The sequence below is a fragment of the Poeciliopsis prolifica genome, unplaced genomic scaffold, assembly GCF_027474105.1.
Source record: "Poeciliopsis prolifica strain line A6 unplaced genomic scaffold, Auburn_PproV2 SCAFFOLD007, whole genome shotgun sequence".
NCBI lineage: Eukaryota > Metazoa > Chordata > Actinopteri > Cyprinodontiformes > Poeciliidae > Poeciliopsis > Poeciliopsis prolifica.
In genome coordinates, this window is record NW_026562382.1 from 3,813,855 (window position 1) to 3,833,174 (window position 19,320).

Sequence of the window (19,320 nt, forward strand, 5' to 3'; positions counted from 1 at the left end):
CCTCTTGTATGCTAATAATCCCGATATCAAAGATGGCGGCTAAGCAGCATTGAAAATCTTCTCCGCAATGACTTACTAAATTAAGCATTAGCTGACTTTTTGTGGTTTACAGAAGTGACTAAGTCATTGCAGCGCTGCTCTTCTCATTGAAGAAATGGTGTGAGAATACGAGGGAAGTGTCTTTTGAGGAGGAGCGGACCACCACTAGCCGAGAGTTGCCCGTTGTCTGCCTGTTTGGACAGCGGAGAAGCTAACTAGCCTCTACCGTCAATTTTTAAAATGGCTCCGGTGCAGATTGGGTCAGATGGGCCGCTCGTCCCGCTCGGAGGTCCCGTTGTCTCGGGTCCACAGCCACCACCTCCCGGGACCCCAGCTACACAAGGCGTCAAACTAAGCTTGCTTATTGAATTTCTTCTCCAGCGGACTTACCATGAAATTACCCTGTTGGCTGAGCTGTAAGTAGCAGTTAGCTTAGCAGGCCCACAGGCGGGCTAATAGGCTAACGTTTGTAAACTTATGAAAACTTCAGAGCTGCAAAATAAACTCTTGTTGTTTTATTACCTTCAAACAATCACTATGACCATCATATAATTTTATTATATATATTTTTTAAAATGACTCAATATCAAGTGATTGCAAATAAATAACTTGCCACTGCCGCTTCATAATTAGTGATCAGAAGTTTACCAGTAAGTACAGTGTTGTTAAATATTCTACCCAAACAGTAAAAGTTATTTTTTATGTAGTTAGTTTCCTTAAAAAAAATATCAGGCTTCCTTTGTTGTTGTGCTGTTTACCGAAAATCAGTTACTTATTTGAGACCCTGTCACTTACAACCTCCAACACTCACTTTACTGACATCACATAAGGCAACCCATAGCACGTTGCTTTCATATTTCTTTATTTTTCTTTTTATCTGCATGTTTCCAATACGTCATACTTGCGCTTTTTTTACCCAAGTATACAAAGGTTTTAAATACATTAAAAGCCACTATATATATATATATATATATATATATATATATATAATATATATATATATATTTATTTTATTTTTTTTCTTTTATAATAATTTCCTAGACTTAAAGTTCTTCTTAATAAAGTGCCAGAGAAAGTAATCCCATGTAGTGATGCTGGTCTGACCCTGATTGTTGTGCATTTACGATCAGTTGGCTGACAGAAGGTTACTGTGCTGGTCCATCACCGCAAATTCAGCTGAAATACCATCATGACAATCAGACTGTTAAAACTGAAAGAGTTCCTAGAGGTAGTCAATGCCAGAGAAAAAATCTTTGGCAGTCACAAAAGAAAGAGAGAAATTGTTTGAGTAAGCTAAAGTACTAACAGTTCAGAGTAAATGTGAATACCCTTTATTCTGGTGTTCGGACAATAAATAACGATGTGTCAAAGTGTCAAACCACTTCAACTGGTACAAACAGAATATAGAATTGACTATATTTTTTTATTATTGTCATGTTTAACTGTGGCTTTGATCCATCAGGGGTTGGAGGAGTCAACAGAGTCAAACAATCAAGTCAAAAGCCTTGAGTTATTCTATGACAAAGTTTGTGGAAAAAGAAAAGCAAAAACACAATTCCAAACCATCTTTAAGCAGTATAAAACAAAACAAGTGTCATATCATTGTTTACAAAAATACAGCTAAAATCATAAAGAGCAGCGCATGCTATAAACTTTTAGGGTAGAAGATGTGTTAATGCTGTGATGTTAATATGGCTTAATTTAAAATCGATGTTTGTTTTGCAGGCTACCCCGGAAAACTGATATGGAGCGGTATGTTTGTTTTCAAATATTTCCTCTTATTTATTAAATACAATCATTAGATGCACAACTTTTTAAGGGACATTTCTTTTAATTTGACTGTTATTTCCTAAATTTCTTTTTCATAAAGGAAAATCGAGATTGTCCAGTTTGCAAGTCGCACCAGACAGCTGTTTGTACGTCTCCTGGCCCTCGTTAAGTGGGCAAGCAATGCGGGAAAAGTTGAGAAGTGCGCGGTACGTTGCATTTAATAAAATCTTCTCGATGTACGTTACGTGGTCTGTCAACAGAAGCACAAACGTTTAGCTGACCGCACCTCTCTGACTTGGGTTGTGTTGTGACAGATGATCTCCAGCTTCCTGGATCAGCAGGCCATCTTGTTTGTGGACACAGCTGACAGACTGGCTCTGCTGGCTCGGGACGCCCTCGTGCACGCTCGCTTACCCAGCTTCGCCATCCCCTTTGCCATCGACGTCCTGACGACGGGGTCATACCCACGCCTGCCTACTTGCATACGTGTAAGTCTTAAACCTTAACTTTTCTTTCCCTGTTAAAGCTGGATAAAAAGAGGATGCAGATTTAAATATTCTGACTTGTCTGTCAGAATAGACAATATTCTGTCAATTACAGAGCTTCGACGTATATTTAACCAATGAATAATTGAAATAATATTCATTTACTTTTTCTGTCTTTGTTCAGGATAAAATAATACCTCCTGACCCAATCACTAAAACGGAGAAGCAGACCACTTTAAACCAGCTTAATCAGATTCTACGACATCGCCTCGTCACCACTGACTTGCCTCCACAGCTGGCAAATCTCACAGTTGGTAAGTAGTTTGTGTGAAGGTCTTGAATTTTAACCGCCTACTGTTGATTTTTTATTTATTTAACATTTTAATTATTATTATTTATCTTGCTTATTTGTATATTCTTTAGCTAATGGTCGTGTTAAGTTTCGGGTGGAGGGAGAGTTTGAGGCCACTCTGACAGTAATGGGAGATGATCCCGACATTCCCTGGCGGCTGTTGAAGTTGGAAATTCTAGTGGAAGACAAAGAAACTGGAGGTGAGGAAGCTAATTCTGAGTATTTTTTATAAGTAATGTTCATAGTGTGGCCAAATATGAGATTGGTGATTTCCTCTTTTTTTTCTTTTTTTTTTTAACTTCCATTGCTTATGGACAGATGGACGAGCACTGGTCCACAGTTTGCAGGTGAACTTCATCCATGAGTTGGTCCAGGCTCGACTTTGTGCAGATGAAAAACCCCTACAGGACATGTACAACTGCCTGCGTATCCTTTTGAATGTTTCTGTGTTTGCTCATTGAGACAAACATTTTCAGGATGTTTCCTGGTCTGGATGTATGTGGAGAAACCAGGGGAAACAAATTGGTTTTCACAGAATGTATTTTCAGCTTCCATTTTCTAACAGTTTCAGTCCATCTTTAATGCCCTGCCCTGTAGACAATCGTCCGTAAATTTGGAAAAAGTTTTGGATCTATGCAATACGAATCCGTTTTAAATGCACTTCATACATGGCTTTTTTGCAACGGTTTAGGTTTTGTCCAGTTCTTCTCTGACCCTCTGCAGTAGTGTGTGTGTGGAAGCATATAGGGTATTGACTGATCAAGCAGGCAAGTGTAGAATTCCAATGAGAATCCCAGCTGCAGTAATGCATCCTGCCTAGCACCCTTTCATTAATTCTTAAATAACAAATCAGCTTTTTGTTAACGGCAAAGAAAGAGCAGCACTGTTCCTGCAAGCATTGGTCATCTGAGGTGTTTTTTTTTTTAAAACTACTTAAGAAATGTGTGCTTCCACACCTGTCAGCATATTTATGAAATACGGCTAAATTACATTTTCTGTCAATTACAGAGCTTCGACATATATTTAGCCAAACATTTGCGTGCAACAGCAATGCTTTAGCGTACAAAATCTTGACATTAGTTTCTGTTGAAATGCAACTTTCAAGTAGCCATAGAAACAACCAGGTATTAGCATTTAGGCAATTGTCAAACTTTTAAAGTCTGCATTAAGCATGCGAGTTGAGCAAGACTGCGCTAATCACAATGCTAATCAGTACATCTCTGCACTGGCTTTCACCCACCGCCACGTCAAAGAGCAGTCTGTGTGAGGCACAAGCAACCCTTTAACTAATAATCTACATCTTGAAGGATGTGTGGGTGTGTGTGTTTTGAATGTTAATGCTGCAATAAGTAAAATAGTCAACCGTCTACCTTGATCTATAATTTTCCCCCATACTGTGCTTTCTTTAACTGCACCGTATCCAGATTCATTTTGTCTGTCGCTGCAGCTCGAGGTTCTCCATTCTCAGACACTGATGCTGATCAGAGAGCGCTGGGGAGACCTGGTGCAGGAGGAAAAATACGTTCCGGCAAAATACCTCACGCTTTCCGTCTGGAAGTAAGGCTTCTACACTTTCAGACAGGGAAAAAAAACAAAAACAAGGTTTAATGAAGAAACATGAAAAAAATAAGACCAAATTGCTTTTATTTGTTTCATCTTTACAGCCAACAAGTTTTGGGTAGAAAAACAGGCACGGCATCAGTGCATAAAGTCACAATCAAGATTGATGAATCGGATGGATCTAAGCCATTGCAAATATCTCATGAGCCTGCTCTCCCTGCCTGCGACTCAAAGTTAATGGAGCGAGCCATGAAGGTGAAATTAAAAATGAAAATGATTTCTGTTCCTGATATAATGCAACATTTAGACCATTAGAATTTTCTTTGCATTTAAATTACAGCTTCAACTAAGTTTTTATTTTACTTTTTATTCCTCTCTCTTCCGACTTTAGATTGATCATCTCTCAGTGGAGAAGCTGCTGATAGACAGTGTTCATGCCCGCGCCCATCAGAAGCTGCAGGAACTCAAGGCCATTTTAAAGACCAGCAATCCCAGTGATAACTGTATGTATTTAATTTTTGTTTCTAGTTGACAGAGTCATTAAAACACAGAACATTTCTGTTGTGTTAGTTTTATGCCAGATGTAATAAGGTTCCATGTCCTTTTTTTCCCCCTTCTCACATCACTTAAATATTTACTGAAAAGTATTGGGGAACATGAAGATAGGTTTTTGGTTGCATCCTTTAAAGGTTTTCATCTTATTGCTATTAGTATTTTTCTGTTGTACATTTCTGTCGTGATACAGACTTGATTTCCATTCATTATAGGCTCAAAAAACCTTAAATTTGAGTTGGTAAAACCTGCAAAAACCCTTAAGTTTCTCAGTAAGTTTTCCACATATAATGAGGAGGATTGAATCACTTTTTCCCCTTAGTAAAGGAAATCATTGCACAGCTTTACCAGTCTTGGGTACTAAAACTGGATATTTTTCTTTCTAAATCAAAGATTTTTCTAGTTTCAGTCTTGACTTGTCCCTGTGTACATTTTCCATTCCTATTTAGTGTTAAATACTTGCTTGTTTTACTGTATTTGTTTCTCCAGCATTCATTGAGACAGCTTTGCCCACGTTGGTCGTTCCGATACTTGAGCCATGTGGTCGCTCAGAGTGCCTGCACATTTTTGTAGATCTTCATTCTGGCATGTTTCAACCCATGCTCTATGGATTAGGTAAGCAGCAGCAAATGTTAACTCTGTTTTTTGGGCCCTGTATTTTTTTGTGTTTGTTTCCTTTAGCTTGACTCTTACACCAGTTCTGCATTAGTGTTGCATTTTAAAACAAGCTTTTAGTAAATTATGCTTTTTTTGTTTTAAGTAGAATTTGACTAGTTTAATTTAAAATGCAACTCTTTCTATAGGTGATCTTTTTTCTGTCGACTTTCATCTGATTGTGTTTAAAGCTTTGGCTGGGGATTTATCTATATTTGTGATTTATTAGCTTTCTTCAGTCTCTGAACCATAAATCCTGGTTTGTTCTCTCTATAGACCAGTCCATGCTGGACGACATTGAAAAGACGGTCAATGACGATATGAAGCGCATTCTCTCTTGGCTTCAGCAGCTCAAGTAAGTTCATATAAACTAAGTCAATCTTTATTTACTGAATGTAATAAATTATGAGCACTGTGCAGGACTGTGAGGCATTCATTCTTTTCGGTTAGGTTCTGGCTGGGGGAGCAGCGATGTCGACAGTCCGTGAAGCACCTTCCCACCGTTTGCTCCGACATCCTTCATCTCTCCAATTCAGCCACACACCCAGTCGGCAGCTTGTCCAAGCACAAACTCTTTATCAAGCTCACTCGTCTCCCACAGTACTACATTGTGAGTTTTGTCTGCCATTTTATTGTTTAAAGACATGTTCATTCCCATGAACATGCATAAAAAAATAATAAAAAATTCTCTTGTTTCCCTGTAGGTGGTGGAAATTCTTGAAGTGCCTAGCAGTCCCACAGCATTACAGTACAAATACTCTTTCCTATCAGTTTCTCAGTTGGAGGGAGAGGATGGGCCTATGTGCGCACAACTTTTACAGGTTTTTAAACCCAACCTGGAACACCTTGTCCAGGACCCAACAACAGGGAGAGAGGCTCGACCCGGAACAAAAAGAAAGGTAGTTGCTTATTTTATGTTGTGAAAAAATTAATGATTTAATGTCAGACTATGAACTTTGTTTTAGAAATGTTTCAGGCCCTGTTGTAGTTTATAACAGCCAAATGGAAAGTATGGCACAAGTGCAAACCTACCACGCTCACACTGCCTTCCTTAAGTTACTGCACGTGCAGACATTGTTCTGTCTTCTGCTCTGTAGATTGCTGGAGATCAAGGAGACTCGGAGCCTAAGAAGCCTAAGAGGTCTGGAGAAATGTGCGCTTTCAACAAGGAGCTGGCTCATCTTGTAGCCATGTGCGATACCAACATGCCTTTTATTGGTCTCAGAGCAGAGGTCAGTCAGTTTTTGGGATTTAGGGGTATATGTACGGATTCAAGGCTTGTAATTCCCAACTGATCCCAAATGGTTTTTCTTTCTCTTCTGAGTAGCTTTCCAACATGGCAATTCCAAACGAGGGGGTGCAAGTGGAAGGGGACGGGAGTAGTCACGCAATCCGACTGCTAAAGTAATACAAACTTCCACATGCTTTCTTTCGTGTGTTTTGTTCCCTTCAATCTGTTATGGCTCGTGTTTTCTAGGATTCCCCCTTGTAGAGATGTCGGAGAGGAAACCAGGAGAGCTTTGGAGCGCTCCCTCCTGGACAGCACCATTCGCTTGCAGGGCAGGAATAACCGGACCTGGGTGGCTGAGCTGGTGCTGGCCAACTGCCCGCTCAGCAGCACCAACAGCAAGGAACAAGGTGCATTTCATTTTTACCAAATGCACATAATTTTTTCCACTGAAAATAATTATTTTAGCATCTTTTTCTTCAGAATATTGTACCATGATACCTTTGTAATTTTGTCATTCTTTATAGAAAAAAATTTTCCTCTGTTTGCATTGTGACCCGTCTTCTCACTGAGTTTCCCTGTTCCACCAGCCTCCACTCGCCATGTGTATTTGACCTATGAAAACCCTCTGTCGGAGCCTGTGGGCGGGAGGAAGGTGGTGGAGATGTTCCTGAACGACTGGAAAGCCATCAGCCAGCTCTACCAGTGTGTTCTGAACTTTTCTTGCACTCTGCCAGGTGGGTGCATTTTGACCTGAAAAGGTCTTCACATTTGCCAACAATCCAATGGTAGAGATCAGCGAGGCTCCTACAAAGACTGGGAACATTTGGAGTTTTAATTAAGTTATTTTCAGGTGTGGAGAAATATAATAAAAAATCTACAAAGTAGGGCGGAAGTGATTGATCAATTAAGGAAATAATCAACTAGTCATTAACTGGAGTACACAACTCAAAAAGGCCATTTGCTGAAAAAACATATTTAGAGCAGTAACTAAGCCAAGATGATGTCTATACATTTTGCATTCAAGATAAAAACACCTTTGTCTTTTAATACGTTTTAGCCAAATCTCTTCAAGTGGCAGTTTTAGCTTCCATTTCACGAAAGGAATACTAAGTTATTGGCTTTTAGGCAAAAACATGTTTTTTTATTTAATAAAGGAACTAAGTTATTTGTTATTTTATTATATTTCTAAAGTTTTATATAATTGGCTTAAGTGGTTAAATGAAAAATCTGTAGAATGTGCAAATTTTCTCATGAATGCATCGATCCACCCTTTTGTCTATCTTTCCACATATTCTTTTTTTCAAAGCAGACCTTTGTATAAATAACAGTAGACAATTCAGAGTGAAAACAGCTACTCATGTTTTAACAATCGTTAAAAAAATTGGACTTTGGAAACTTGTATCTTGAAAAATATGACATTTGGAACATCATGTGGGAATCATGGAGTCTTGGTTCTATGTTTTCCGCATGGAAAAATCCACCTATATTTGTAAGTATTGTTTCTGCTGTGTAACATGCTGATTTCTAAACTCCAGAAATGCCGCCTTACCTGAGCCAGTTCTCAGAGGTCCGGCTATATAACTACCGCAAGCTGGTGCTGTGCTACGGCACCACCAAAGGCAGCTCCGTTACCATCCAGTGGAACTCCAACACGCAGCGCTTCCACCTCGCCCTGGGCACCGTGGGGCCCAACTCGGGCTGCTCCAACTGCCACAACATCATCCTCCACCAGCTGCAGGAGATGTTCAACAAGAACCCGAACGTGATGCAGCTGCTGCAGGTACATGGTCAAAACTCTTAAAACAGTACTCATAGAAAGTATATTTAAGTGGCTGCTTTGTTGTGCTGAACTTTCTAATAAATTGAGTGATGTGAAAGACAAGTTGTATGATTTCTAACCAAGTGGTCCCCAAACCTTTTTATTGCCGCGGACCGGTCAAGACTTCGCAATTTTCCTGTGCCTCGGGGTGGGTTGGGATTTAGGGGGCACTGTGTTTCCACTAAAACCTTTTTTTTTTCCCTGATTTTTCCTTTACGACAATCTTACAATGTCCTGCAGTGTGTGGAGCGTTACGTGGTGTGTTGAATATGCCCACTCTTAAATCAGCCATATTTAACATTGTCTTGGCCTGATTATCGCAGCCTGTGTGGGAACGAGAATGCAGCCTGTTGAATGTGACAGGGAGCCAATCAGAAAGCACGGTGACGTAAAAACGGAGGGGAATCCCAAACAGTTTACATGGCAACTGAGAGTTATGGCAGACATGGGGGCGGGGGGTGATATGTGGAAATGTTTAGTATTATATGTAAAGGTCATTTATTTATGTTTATTATATGTGGTTATGTCTACTCAGTTAAAAATGTTAACTATGAAGAAACATAATTCACCTCTAACTTTCACCTTTTTCAAAAAGTAGCTGGGAAAGTTGCAATTTAAGCTTTATTTTTGCCATAACATTGTCTTACAAAAATGTCGACATTGCTTCACATGACCTTTCCAAAAAGACAAGATTTTAATGTGCAAAGTGCCAAAAACATTTTAAAATACAATCAGGTCCTAAGGAGTTGTCAAAGTGGAAAATAATTATTATATATTGGCCATTCAAGTTAATATGAGTTGTTTCCACGGTGTAAGAAAATCCTATTGAACAGAAATAGGATTACAGAAAAAAAGTTACCATTTAGCGTCATGCTTATGTGGCAAGGGTTGAAGGGATTTTCCAAAATTTGTAAATACTTTGCTTTAATTTCAATTATTAGCTGCGATCGCGACTTCCTGGAGAGACCGATTGAACAAGCTGTGACTAGAAAATAAAACATGAAGTTCTTTCAGTGTCTGTATTATCAAACAAACTGCACAGATTTACAAAATTATTTTTAAAATCTTTTTGTGACTTTGCAGGTGCTCTATGACACACAAGCTCCTCTCAATGCAATCAACAAGCTACCAACAGTGCCCATGCTGGGCCTCACCCAGCGCACCAACACCGCCTACCAGTGTTTCTCCATTCTGCCCCAGTCCCCCACGCACATCCGCCTAGCGTTCCGCAACATGTACTGCATCGACATCTACTGCCGCAACCGAGGAGTGGTAGCCATTCGAGACGGAGCCTACAGCCTGTTTGACAACACTAAGATTGTGGAAGGGTTTTACCCTGCTCCAGGACTTAAGGTAAACTGGAGGAAGAGGGTTAAAGTGAAACGTCTTGCATGTTTTCAAACTACGAAAGAGAAGATGCTTGTTTTTATTTATTTATCTTTTTGGATAAAAATTTTAGTGAGTTTATCAGATTTTGTCTTCCTTGGAAGGTTTTACGTCAATGTAGCCGAAATCAAGATCTTAAAATGTCTTATTCATTAAAAAAATGTGAATGTTGTTTTAAGGTTTGTCTCAACAGAACTATTTAATCTAATACATTATATATATGATGTACCTATGTATATTTTTCTCTGTCAGGCAAAAATTTGAGTCATACTCGGACAGCTTAATTGTCTTCTGTGACTTGCGTCGGTTGAGGCTACCTCTAGCTAGCTGCTAATGTTCCTTCGCTAGCTAGCTTTTTTTCATCTATTTGACTGTGTGAGATGGGTGTGGGTAAGATTGACTGTAATGTTTGTACATTACTGTGAAAATTAGGGCCTTAAATTAATTTCATAATGGTCTTAAATTTGAGTTAAAAAAAAAACTACAAAGACCCTGGTTTCATTCATTAAACTCATGTATTACTTTCTTTCCACTTCATAACTTTGTATTACTTTGTGTTGCATACAATCTGAATAATTATGTTGACACCACTTAATTAGCAACAATTAAGTGGTGTCAATAGTTTTGCAGGACACTAGACACTACAAATAACCCCAAAAACCAGTGATGTGATTCAGTTTTTCACATCAAACTTTTCTTTCTCTCCTCCTTCAGACATTCCTAAACATGTTTGTGGACAGCAGCCAAGACGCCCGCAGACGTTCCGTCAACGAAGACGACAACCCTCCCTCCCCTGTGGGCGTCGACGTGATGGACAGCCTGATGAGCCAGCTGCAGGCTCAGCAGCAGTCCCAGACCATGAGAGGGGGCGCCGGAGGCGTATACCCGCCTCTTACGTCGCCGCCACCAAATTATCTCGCCAACGTTACTCCATCGCCCTCCATGATGCCCACACAGTCGCCAGGTAACGGACATCGTAATTCCCTCTTATATTTGTGAGTGTGGAGGTCTTGTTCCGTTTGTGTCGTCTCATCTCATTCAGACATCTTGTTGTAAACGATGGAGTTTTTAGTTTGACTCTCATGTCGTCATGGTCACTGACGTATTTGTTGCCGGAGCAAATCATCCGAGAGCTTCTGCTGCCATGTGTGCCCTTTTTAGTTTGATGAAAATACAAGACCATTTATGTTTCTCATGTAACATGTGCACGACGAAAAAAAAAAAAAAAGCATGTGTTCAGCCATGTTCCCTCCTTCCATTGGTCTCCATCTCAGCACCCCAGCCTGACGCTACGGCCTCTCCGTCCAGCTTTAGCTTGTATGCTCACGAGAGATTGCGGTTGTGTGTGAGAGGAGCAGAGTCTTATGAGCCATTTGACGTAAGTGTGTGTGTGTATATATGCAGGGAACATCCATGCCTCTGGCTCCCCTAGCGGAGCTTTGAGGGCGCCCTCTCCTTTTGGGCCCACCCCGTCTCCATCGTCTCTCGGCATAGCCATGGGCCAGACCAGCTTTGCCAGTCCCCACGGTAAGCAGCAGGGAGGGCCGTAAATGCTGGCCCCTGCTGGGCGAGGGGCTTGAACAGGCCGAAACGAACAGGACCAAGCCTTTTGTGCCCTAAAATAATTTAAGACTTACAAAGCCAGGGCACACAGTGGTATATTTATGACTTTGATTGTAAATTGTGTTTAGTGACTGATCATTATTTCTCTTCTATCTAGGTCCTCTGGACCCCAGCTCTCCTTACACCATGGTGTCTCCCAGCCACAGGGGCCAGTGGCCAGGCTCACCCCAGGTTTCAGGACCTTCTCCTGGGGCCAGAATCCCTGGCATGTCCCCCGGTAATCCTTCGCTGCACTCGCCTATACCCGATCCCAACTCTCCACGTGCTGGGAGTGGTAAGTACCGCTTTCTCAATACTAATGCTAACTCTATTAGGGCTACATAATGTATCTTTAATGCACAACATTTGCAATATTAGTCTTTGCAATGATGCGAATTTGAAGAATTAGTTGAAGTGGAATGTTTGTTGGTTATAATATTCACACTTTTCATGCTAAAAATACTCTCAGGCTCACAGCAGGAAATACCCACACATAAAAAGAGGATGATGCCTAAGATGATAAAATCTTAGAGCGTTGGCAGCATCATCATGACATTTGAGGAAGAGATGAGTGAGGACTCTATATTTATTGCAAGTGAAATTTTAAAAAGTAAACGCCACCATGACATATTTTCTAATGTTGTGAGGATCAACGTTTAGTGGCAAGTTATCGATTTTAAGTGTTTGCAAAGTTTCAATCTGCAAATAGCAGGTTTATCTGAATATTTTTTTTATTTTTCATATTTGAACTATAAATAAGTTGCATGTAAAAAAAAATTGTTGCCTTCCCTAATATTGTCTGTCACATAGACAAAACAAAGATGAAAAGATTATGCATCCATTATCAGTGATTAGTTGATGTGCCTGGGGAAAAAAAATCTTTAATAAGCAGAAACTTGAGCAGTGCATCATCCTTCAGTACAACAGAACCAGTCACTTAGCTCAGGCTGAAATATATTAAATTCTGTATTTTTCTACCTTTTCAAAATCCCCTCTATTTTTTCTAGGTTCCCAAGTCATGCCAACCAGCATGCCTCCTCCCCGAAAGCTACCTCAGCGCCCTTGGGCTGCATCCATCCCCACCATCCTCTCCCACAATGCCTTACACGTGCTTCTGCTCCCCTCACCCACCCCCTGCATGGTACCCGGCCTGGCAGGAAGCTATCTCTGCTCGCCACTGGAGCGCTTTTTGGGTTCCGTTATTATGAGGCGACACCTACAGAGGATCATCCAGCAGGAGGCGACGGTGAGTGTCTCATCAGTAAAGGGTTGTCTGCTTCTTGCGTTAAATTTGAGTGTTTTTAGTGTAATCACCTGTCGTGTCACGTCTGCTTCAGTTATCGATCGTGAACTCCAACGAGCCAGGCGTGATCATGTTCAAGACGGATGTTCTGAAATGCCGAGTGGCTCTCAATCCGAAGAACTATCAGACTCTGCAACTCAAAGTTACCCCGGAAAACGCAGGGCCCTGGTCCCAGGAGGAGCTCCAGGTGCTGGAGAGATTCTTCGAGACCCGGGTAAGTGAAAATGCCAGTCAGCACCTAAAATGGCACGCCTCCACTTCATTTTATCCTAATAATTCTTCTTTTGATTTTCTCTTGTCAGGTTGCTGGACCTCCCTTTAAATTCAACACTCTGAGTGCCTTTACGAAACTGCTCGGTGCTCCCACTAATGTTCTTAGAGACTGTGTGCGCATCATGAAGCTTGAGCTGGTGCGTAGCTTTCACTTCTGCTTTCAAGGCTTCTTTTGTCTCATTAGTGAGTTCTTTATTGTAAGAGATGTACATATCTCACTTTAGAGTTAGCATTTTTATAGCTATGCAAAAATTCCAAAACAGCTTTCGAAACCCATTTTCTGCCCTTACCATCACATTAGATTGTATTCATTTCTGCTTGGAGCAGAGGTGAGTGAGTAGTTGTTGATGTTATGACCAATTTAGAACACATACATTGGTCTAACAATTTGAAAAAAAATATGCCTTTTCAAGTTTCCTACTACCCATTCTGTGGTCAGAGTCTGAAAATCATCCAGCTCCAACCAACACATGTTTTATCTGTTTATCTCTAGTTAGGCTTGACTAAAATATTTCTCTCTCTCCAGTTCCCTGACCAGGCTGGACAGCTCAAGTGGAATGTCCAATTCTGTCTCACCATCCCTCCCAGTGCGCCACCTATTGCTCCTCCTGGGACCATCGCTGTGGTGCTCAAGGCCAAAATGCTTTTCTTTGTAAGTCGCACCATCTCTCCTACCTCAATGTACGTCACAGAGCTTTAAATATTTGCAGGAGCCTGACTGTGTGCATGTTTGGTCTTTTTTGTCTCACAGCTACAGCTCACCCAACGCATCCCGGTGCCCCAGGACCCCATGAGCATCATTGTTCCCATCGTGTACGATATGGCCACGGGCCTCACTCAGCAGGCTGATATTCCCAGACAGCACAGCTCCTCTGGGGCTGCAGCACTTCTGGTCTCTAATATTCTCAAGAGGTTCAATGAGCTGCACCCTTCCAGGCAGGGTAAGCCTGCATAACAACCCCCCTTAATCTAATATCGACTCTGTTCCTGACTTTACTGGAGTCGACCTCTCTAATACACTCTTGTTTTGCAGGTGAGTGCACCATATTTGCATCCGTTCAAGAGCTGATGGCGAGCCTGTCGCTTCCCCCCAGCACTCGACAGTGACCTGTTCAGACTTTGTCCTGAAACCGAACTGGAGTCGCCTGAGATCGAGTCCAGAGCTGACGTGACAAAACAAAAGAAAAAAGGAGACGCGGCCGTCTGAATCCGGCATGCCATCTCCTTCAGCTGAAAACTTTGACTTGGAATGAAATCAATGCTGAATGCAAAGGAAACAAATATATAAATGTTATTTTTGTCCTGCAGACACTTGTAAGCAAAAGTATCTATTGAAAATTAAGATTGTTTACAAAAATATGTATATTGTTGTAAATTTGCTTGTCAGAAAGAAAATCAGGTGAGATAGTTTTTGCGAGATATTTCTTCTTATGTCTGATATTATTGTAGTTTTCAGGGGATAGATTCCTTAGCACACTATTTAATGATCTTGCCTTTGTTTTGTCAGTTTCTCCGCTTTTCATTTTTTATTTGAATTTTTCATTTTCTACACTCTAAAACTGTGATAAACTTTATAAGCCAGTTGTATTTTACTAAGAACCATTTTGACTTCTGATTGATGGATTTGGAGACATGCTGTCTGACTTTGCTATTTAATAAAGCCCCATGTTGGTTTGTGCTTTAAGGATCTTCCATTCAGCGATGGCTGTCGAAGTGCTCACTCTCCTCAGAGCTGACTTTTAGAAAAAAAAAAAAGATTCCCTCTCAATGCCACCCTGGGGAGGAAGCTCATTTCAGCTGAGCAACGTAGATGAGGTTGGACAATCGATGAACCTGTGGTTCAGAATGTTCCTCTTGGAGAAATTAGAACATCATAAAAACATAAATTGGTCTAATGATAATTTGACATTTTAAAGCAGCTTTTATATTTAAACTTTATAATAAAGTAAAACACACACACAAAAACATATATTACAAATGAGATGATTTGCTTTTCATACAATATAAGAAAACGGAGCATAATTTTAGGGATTTTTTTTTAAAGTCTGGTAAATATTTCAGGCTTACGTTATCTGTCAAATATCACAATGCACTTATTTTCCATTACAGGCTTTGATCCATGGATTTCCTGTTTCTGCCTCCTGTGAAGGAAAAAAAAAAGTAAAATCATAAAATATTCTAGTTTATTGAGGTATGTGATAAAGTGGAATTTCCTATTTACCTTTGACAGCTTTAAGGGTTCATTGTGACTGTGATGCTGTGGTCCTCAGCCTTAAAGCATGACATCATCTCCCCAGTCTGCGTGGGGCTGGCGTTCAGTGAAACCGACCCTGAAATTCATTTCACCGTTGTCTCGTTTCGCTTCAGTCTATCCCAAACCACATGGAAACACCGGGAATAAAGGATGTTTCGCCACGCTGCGACGTTTAGTCGTTGTCATCTGCGAGGAGACGACGACGGCGACTTTCTGAATGAACAGCCGGCGTCCATTTACCCGCCCGAGCCTTTGGTACTCGAACGCACCACTCGCTGTGGACGCCGCCGGCAAAATGCGCTAAACTAAATAGAAACATTAGTCCGTCTGCTGTCCTGTGTTTGCTCGTGCGAGCCGCTTCTTATGGCTTTTACCAGCAGGACGGCATAAGGAGCATCGTCACGTCACATCCCGGTTAGATATGGCAGTCAGCGCAACGGAGCCCCTCTGCCAGCCCTGCGTCTATCATGGAGATTTTAAGGGTAAGCCTCTGCCTCAGGTCTGATTTCAGTGTGATGTGTGGAAGAACTATCATCGGGGAGAGCGGCAGGACTTCGTCCTACAGGCTTTGTCTGCTTCCCCAAAACCTGACCACTCCCCTCCTGTCATCATCGACATCAGAAAGGCTGATGCATGGTCCCAGGCTTTGGTGACACCTTTCTCTGATGCTTTGCATAGAGTAGAGGGTTAAAACAAAAATAATAATTAAAAAAAGTGAAATAAGAAAATGTGGTGATGTGGTTTGGTGTGGTCAGTGGAGCTGCAGGTGAGGCGACCTCTGATGCCTGTTGGACTGAGTCCTGAGCAGGTGGGGCTGGAGATGCTGTGCCTCTGCGGGCAACTGGACCTCCTCATCAGGGCGCAGATGCAACAGGTAGGCTGACCTCTGACAAGCAAACAAGCAAACACGTAAACCAAAGTGCCAGACTTTTAGGAAGTAAAAAAAAGGGACAACGTGATACATAATTTGATCAAACTGTAAAACTGATTGCAAGGAGATATATATATATATATATATATATATATATATATATATATATATATATATATATATATATATATATATATATATATATATATATATATATATATATATATATATATATATATATATATATAAAAAGTTGCAATAAGCTTGGTATACATGTGTGAACAACATAAAATAGTTTGTTGAGCCGCTTTCTTTGTCTTGCAAAGGTTCTCCAAATGTAAATGTCACATCAAAGGCAGAATAGGTTTTAAAGTATTTACCAGTGTCAATGGTTTTACATTGAATTGTTGTGTTGTTTTTTTTCACATTTTTACAATGTAAAGACTTTTGAGACGTTTGTCAACTTTTGCACATAACCTCTGTGACATGCATATCTCACACCTTCATCTGTAAACTTAGAGCAATCTCAATATCACGGTTCAATATAGAATAAATAGATTTCACGTGTTTTTCTTACGCCTGAAACTTTATTCTGTTTTTCAAATTTGCAGTTCCAGGAGCAGTTAGGTCAAGGCTGTAGCCCAGAAGAGTCGGACACCTTTCAGTCCCAAGGTATGATGGCAACGAACCGTCGGGACTCGGGATCATTCTAGCGTCGCTAAACGCTGTGTATTTCATGTGTTTCTTCTGTATCCTCCCAGGATCAGAGATTCTTGACCAAATGCTGCAGTGCCTTGAACATCTACCAAAGCCAATGCCACAGCTTGAGGTGTTACACCTAACAGTGTTACCCTAATAAAATATTAGATTTTTTTTTTTTTTAGCACAGATTCAAATCTCACGTGTTTGCTCAGGACTACCTGGACATGGTGGGTCTCTCAGCCATGTTTCCTCGTGTCGAGGTCTTCCTTATTCAAGGCAGCCCTGTTGATATGCTGGATCGGCCGCTGATGGATGGTACGGACATTTTAATCATTCCCAGACAACAGAAACAGAGCACTAAGTTATGCCTTTGCACTCTCTGGGGCCATCATTTCTTAGTAATATAGCTATGCCCGCTTAAATATTACATAGTTCTATTGAACAGATGCATAATTGGACATTAGTACAATGTCTAAACAAGAAAGTCTTAAAGTTGGTTATTGCGCTTGATAGATTTCAAATAAAAACATTCTGGGTTTGTCTCATCTTCCTAATGTTTTCTATCAGACTGCAATGACATAAAAATTATTTCCAGGGTCACGATCACTTTAAGGAAGCATGTTCACATGAATTAAAAGTTGTGCAGACTTGTGACATTTTGAGAATTTTCTTTACTTCTGCTCAAATACTGCATGAGGGTAAATAAATTATACCGCTATCACAAATTACACAACAGAAAATTGTCATATTTGGCAGTAAGCACGGGTAACTTGTGGATTAAACACACTCTTTAACAACAACAAAAATATGTGTGTATTCTCCCTTGAACGTTTCCACATTTTGTCACAATATACATCATGTGAAAGACATTTCGTAACTATCCGCTACTTTTCGTTGGCCTGTCACAGAAAATTGCAATGATAAAACACTGAAAGTTGTAATTACAACACTTAAAACAATGTTAAAAAGTTACATTTCTGTTGCTGGCACCAATCTCTGCTGCTGATTGTCCTACAGAATACTTCTTCCATGTCTCCAAACTGAACCAGCTGCTGGTGCTGAGTCAGCAGCTGGAGGAGGACATCAGGCACCTGGGTAGTCATAAATACATAGCCCACCAGCTCTCAGTTATATATGTAAGTGGGGGTGAATCTGCCTTCTGCTTTCTCTGAATTGATTCCTCTTCAGTCTTCTAAACTGTTCTGCCTGTTCCCTTAATGTGTCTCTTTTTTAACTTTCCTTTTGAAGCAAGTCATCAGCTCTTTCAGGGGAATCCAGGTCTTTTCAGAAATAAAGAAGGACATCGAGACCAACTTCAAACAGATGAAGCAGTCTCTGGTGGCAGAGGAAGGCTGCAGGCATGAGCCTCAGCTGACAGCTCATTACATCAGCTGGTGAGTTCTAGCCTTTTGAGAAGACGATGATTAATCCATCGACTGTCTGATTAAGAGGCCATACTCTGTTCCGCCTTTTAGGATTCTGGAAATAACGAAAGGCCTAACGTCGCTGGTTCTGTCACTGCCAGAGGAGTTGACAGAGGACCTTCATCAGGCCTTCACCTTTGTGTCTCAGTTCCTGTCCTAGAAGCAGAGCCACCCCCCCGCAAACATCCTGGTAACTCCAGCAAGGATCCGGCTACTAACTGAACTGAACTGAACCGAACCGTGACTGACTTTTAAAAAGGTGCTATGCCAATTGATTCAACTCAACAACGAAGAGCTGGACAGCCTAGCTTTACTTGCAGATAATGTGGGGCTTTTGTTATTCTGTTGTTCTCGTGTTTGGGACTGAATGACAGCTTGATGAAGCCACCCTTGCACTACTGTAATTACAACTTAATTTTTTTTAAAATACAGTGGAAGAATAAAATTCATTAAAATGAATTTAGACTTGGATCAAATGTTTTGGGTATCCTTCCACAAGCTGCGCAGCAGCAAATTTCGTAACAGTATTAATTATGATCCACTCATTTGGACATAGCTGCTATAATTGTTTTCACACATCTTTTTGGATATTAACATATAATTAGTCAAAGAGATAAACAAGACACTTTTACAACAAACAACATAATTTCTTTGTTAGTTTTTTTCCCTCTTCCTTATTTAATGGCCAAATGTTGAGTTTTCATTAGCTTTAAGCCATCAAAATTGGACAAATTTTTTAAATTTTATTTTTATAAATAAACTCTTTAGATACATAACTTGGAGTGATATATCTATCACTGTCTGATATATATACAGTAGCTGTATTTTACTATAAAAATTAATCAATGAAATAAAAGACGCCATTCTATAATCTGTGGGCTTCTGGCCGCCACTCTCGACAGTACCAAAGATAGATAAATAGCTCCCCCTGCTGTTTAAATGATGTAAAACCAGGAAATACCGTCACAGCTCCCGTCCTGTCGAGAGTTCTTAATTAAAAAACACACCAGGGCAGTGTTTGAATCCTGTTACGAAAAACTCTG

General features: G+C 40.5%; 2 protein-coding genes across 3 annotated transcripts; both read left to right on the forward strand.

The window, feature by feature from the left end:
• Positions 1-31: 31 nt before the first annotated feature.
• On the forward strand, positions 32-14,704 carry med14 (mediator complex subunit 14). Of its 2 annotated transcripts, XM_055031326.1 has the most exons (29): positions 32-455; positions 1,765-1,791; positions 1,910-2,015; positions 2,124-2,297; positions 2,479-2,608; positions 2,718-2,846; positions 2,965-3,072; positions 4,071-4,203; positions 4,311-4,461; positions 4,598-4,709; positions 5,248-5,373; positions 5,689-5,767; positions 5,863-6,022; positions 6,117-6,311; positions 6,510-6,644; positions 6,740-6,816; positions 6,890-7,050; positions 7,231-7,377; positions 8,179-8,423; positions 9,546-9,815; positions 10,563-10,812; positions 11,253-11,375; positions 11,569-11,745; positions 12,458-12,696; positions 12,788-12,967; positions 13,056-13,163; positions 13,553-13,678; positions 13,778-13,967; positions 14,060-14,704. In XM_055031326.1, the coding sequence occupies exons 1-29, from the start codon at positions 280-282 to the stop codon at positions 14,131-14,133; spliced, it is 4,308 nt and encodes a 1,435-aa protein (XP_054887301.1). In that variant the 5' UTR covers positions 32-279; the 3' UTR covers positions 14,134-14,704. The 2 variants fall into 2 exon arrangements, with proteins under 2 accessions (XP_054887301.1, XP_054887302.1); XM_055031327.1 differs by lacking the exon at positions 11,253-11,375.
• Positions 14,705-15,385: 681 nt separating this feature from the next.
• Positions 15,386-18,736, forward strand: si:ch211-218d20.15 (uncharacterized). The gene is made up of 8 exons (XM_055031446.1): positions 15,386-15,762; positions 16,036-16,154; positions 16,763-16,823; positions 16,913-16,980; positions 17,066-17,168; positions 17,871-17,989; positions 18,102-18,247; positions 18,329-18,736. Exons 1-8 carry the CDS (start codon positions 15,702-15,704, stop codon positions 18,435-18,437), a joined length of 786 nt encoding a protein of 261 aa, XP_054887421.1. The 5' UTR covers positions 15,386-15,701; the 3' UTR covers positions 18,438-18,736.
• Positions 18,737-19,320: the final 584 nt, after the last annotated feature.

Bases quoted from the DNA above. Each gene is read 5' to 3' on its own strand.
- med14 (XM_055031326.1), top strand. From the start codon at position 280: ATGGCTCCGGTGCAGATTGGGTCAGATGGGCCGCTCGTCCCGCTCGGA. The intron at 6,817-6,889 runs GTAATACAAACT...CGTGTTTTCTAG, and splicing joins CACGCAATCCGACTGCTAAA to GATTCCCCCTTGTAGAGATG. The intron at 13,679-13,777 runs GTAAGTCGCACC...TTTGTCTCACAG, and splicing joins AGGCCAAAATGCTTTTCTTT to CTACAGCTCACCCAACGCAT.
- si:ch211-218d20.15 (XM_055031446.1), top strand. From the start codon at position 15,702: ATGGCAGTCAGCGCAACGGAGCCCCTCTGCCAGCCCTGCGTCTATCAT. The intron at 16,824-16,912 runs GTATGATGGCAA...GTATCCTCCCAG, and splicing joins GGACACCTTTCAGTCCCAAG to GATCAGAGATTCTTGACCAA. The intron at 17,990-18,101 runs GTAAGTGGGGGT...TTCCTTTTGAAG, and splicing joins ACCAGCTCTCAGTTATATAT to CAAGTCATCAGCTCTTTCAG.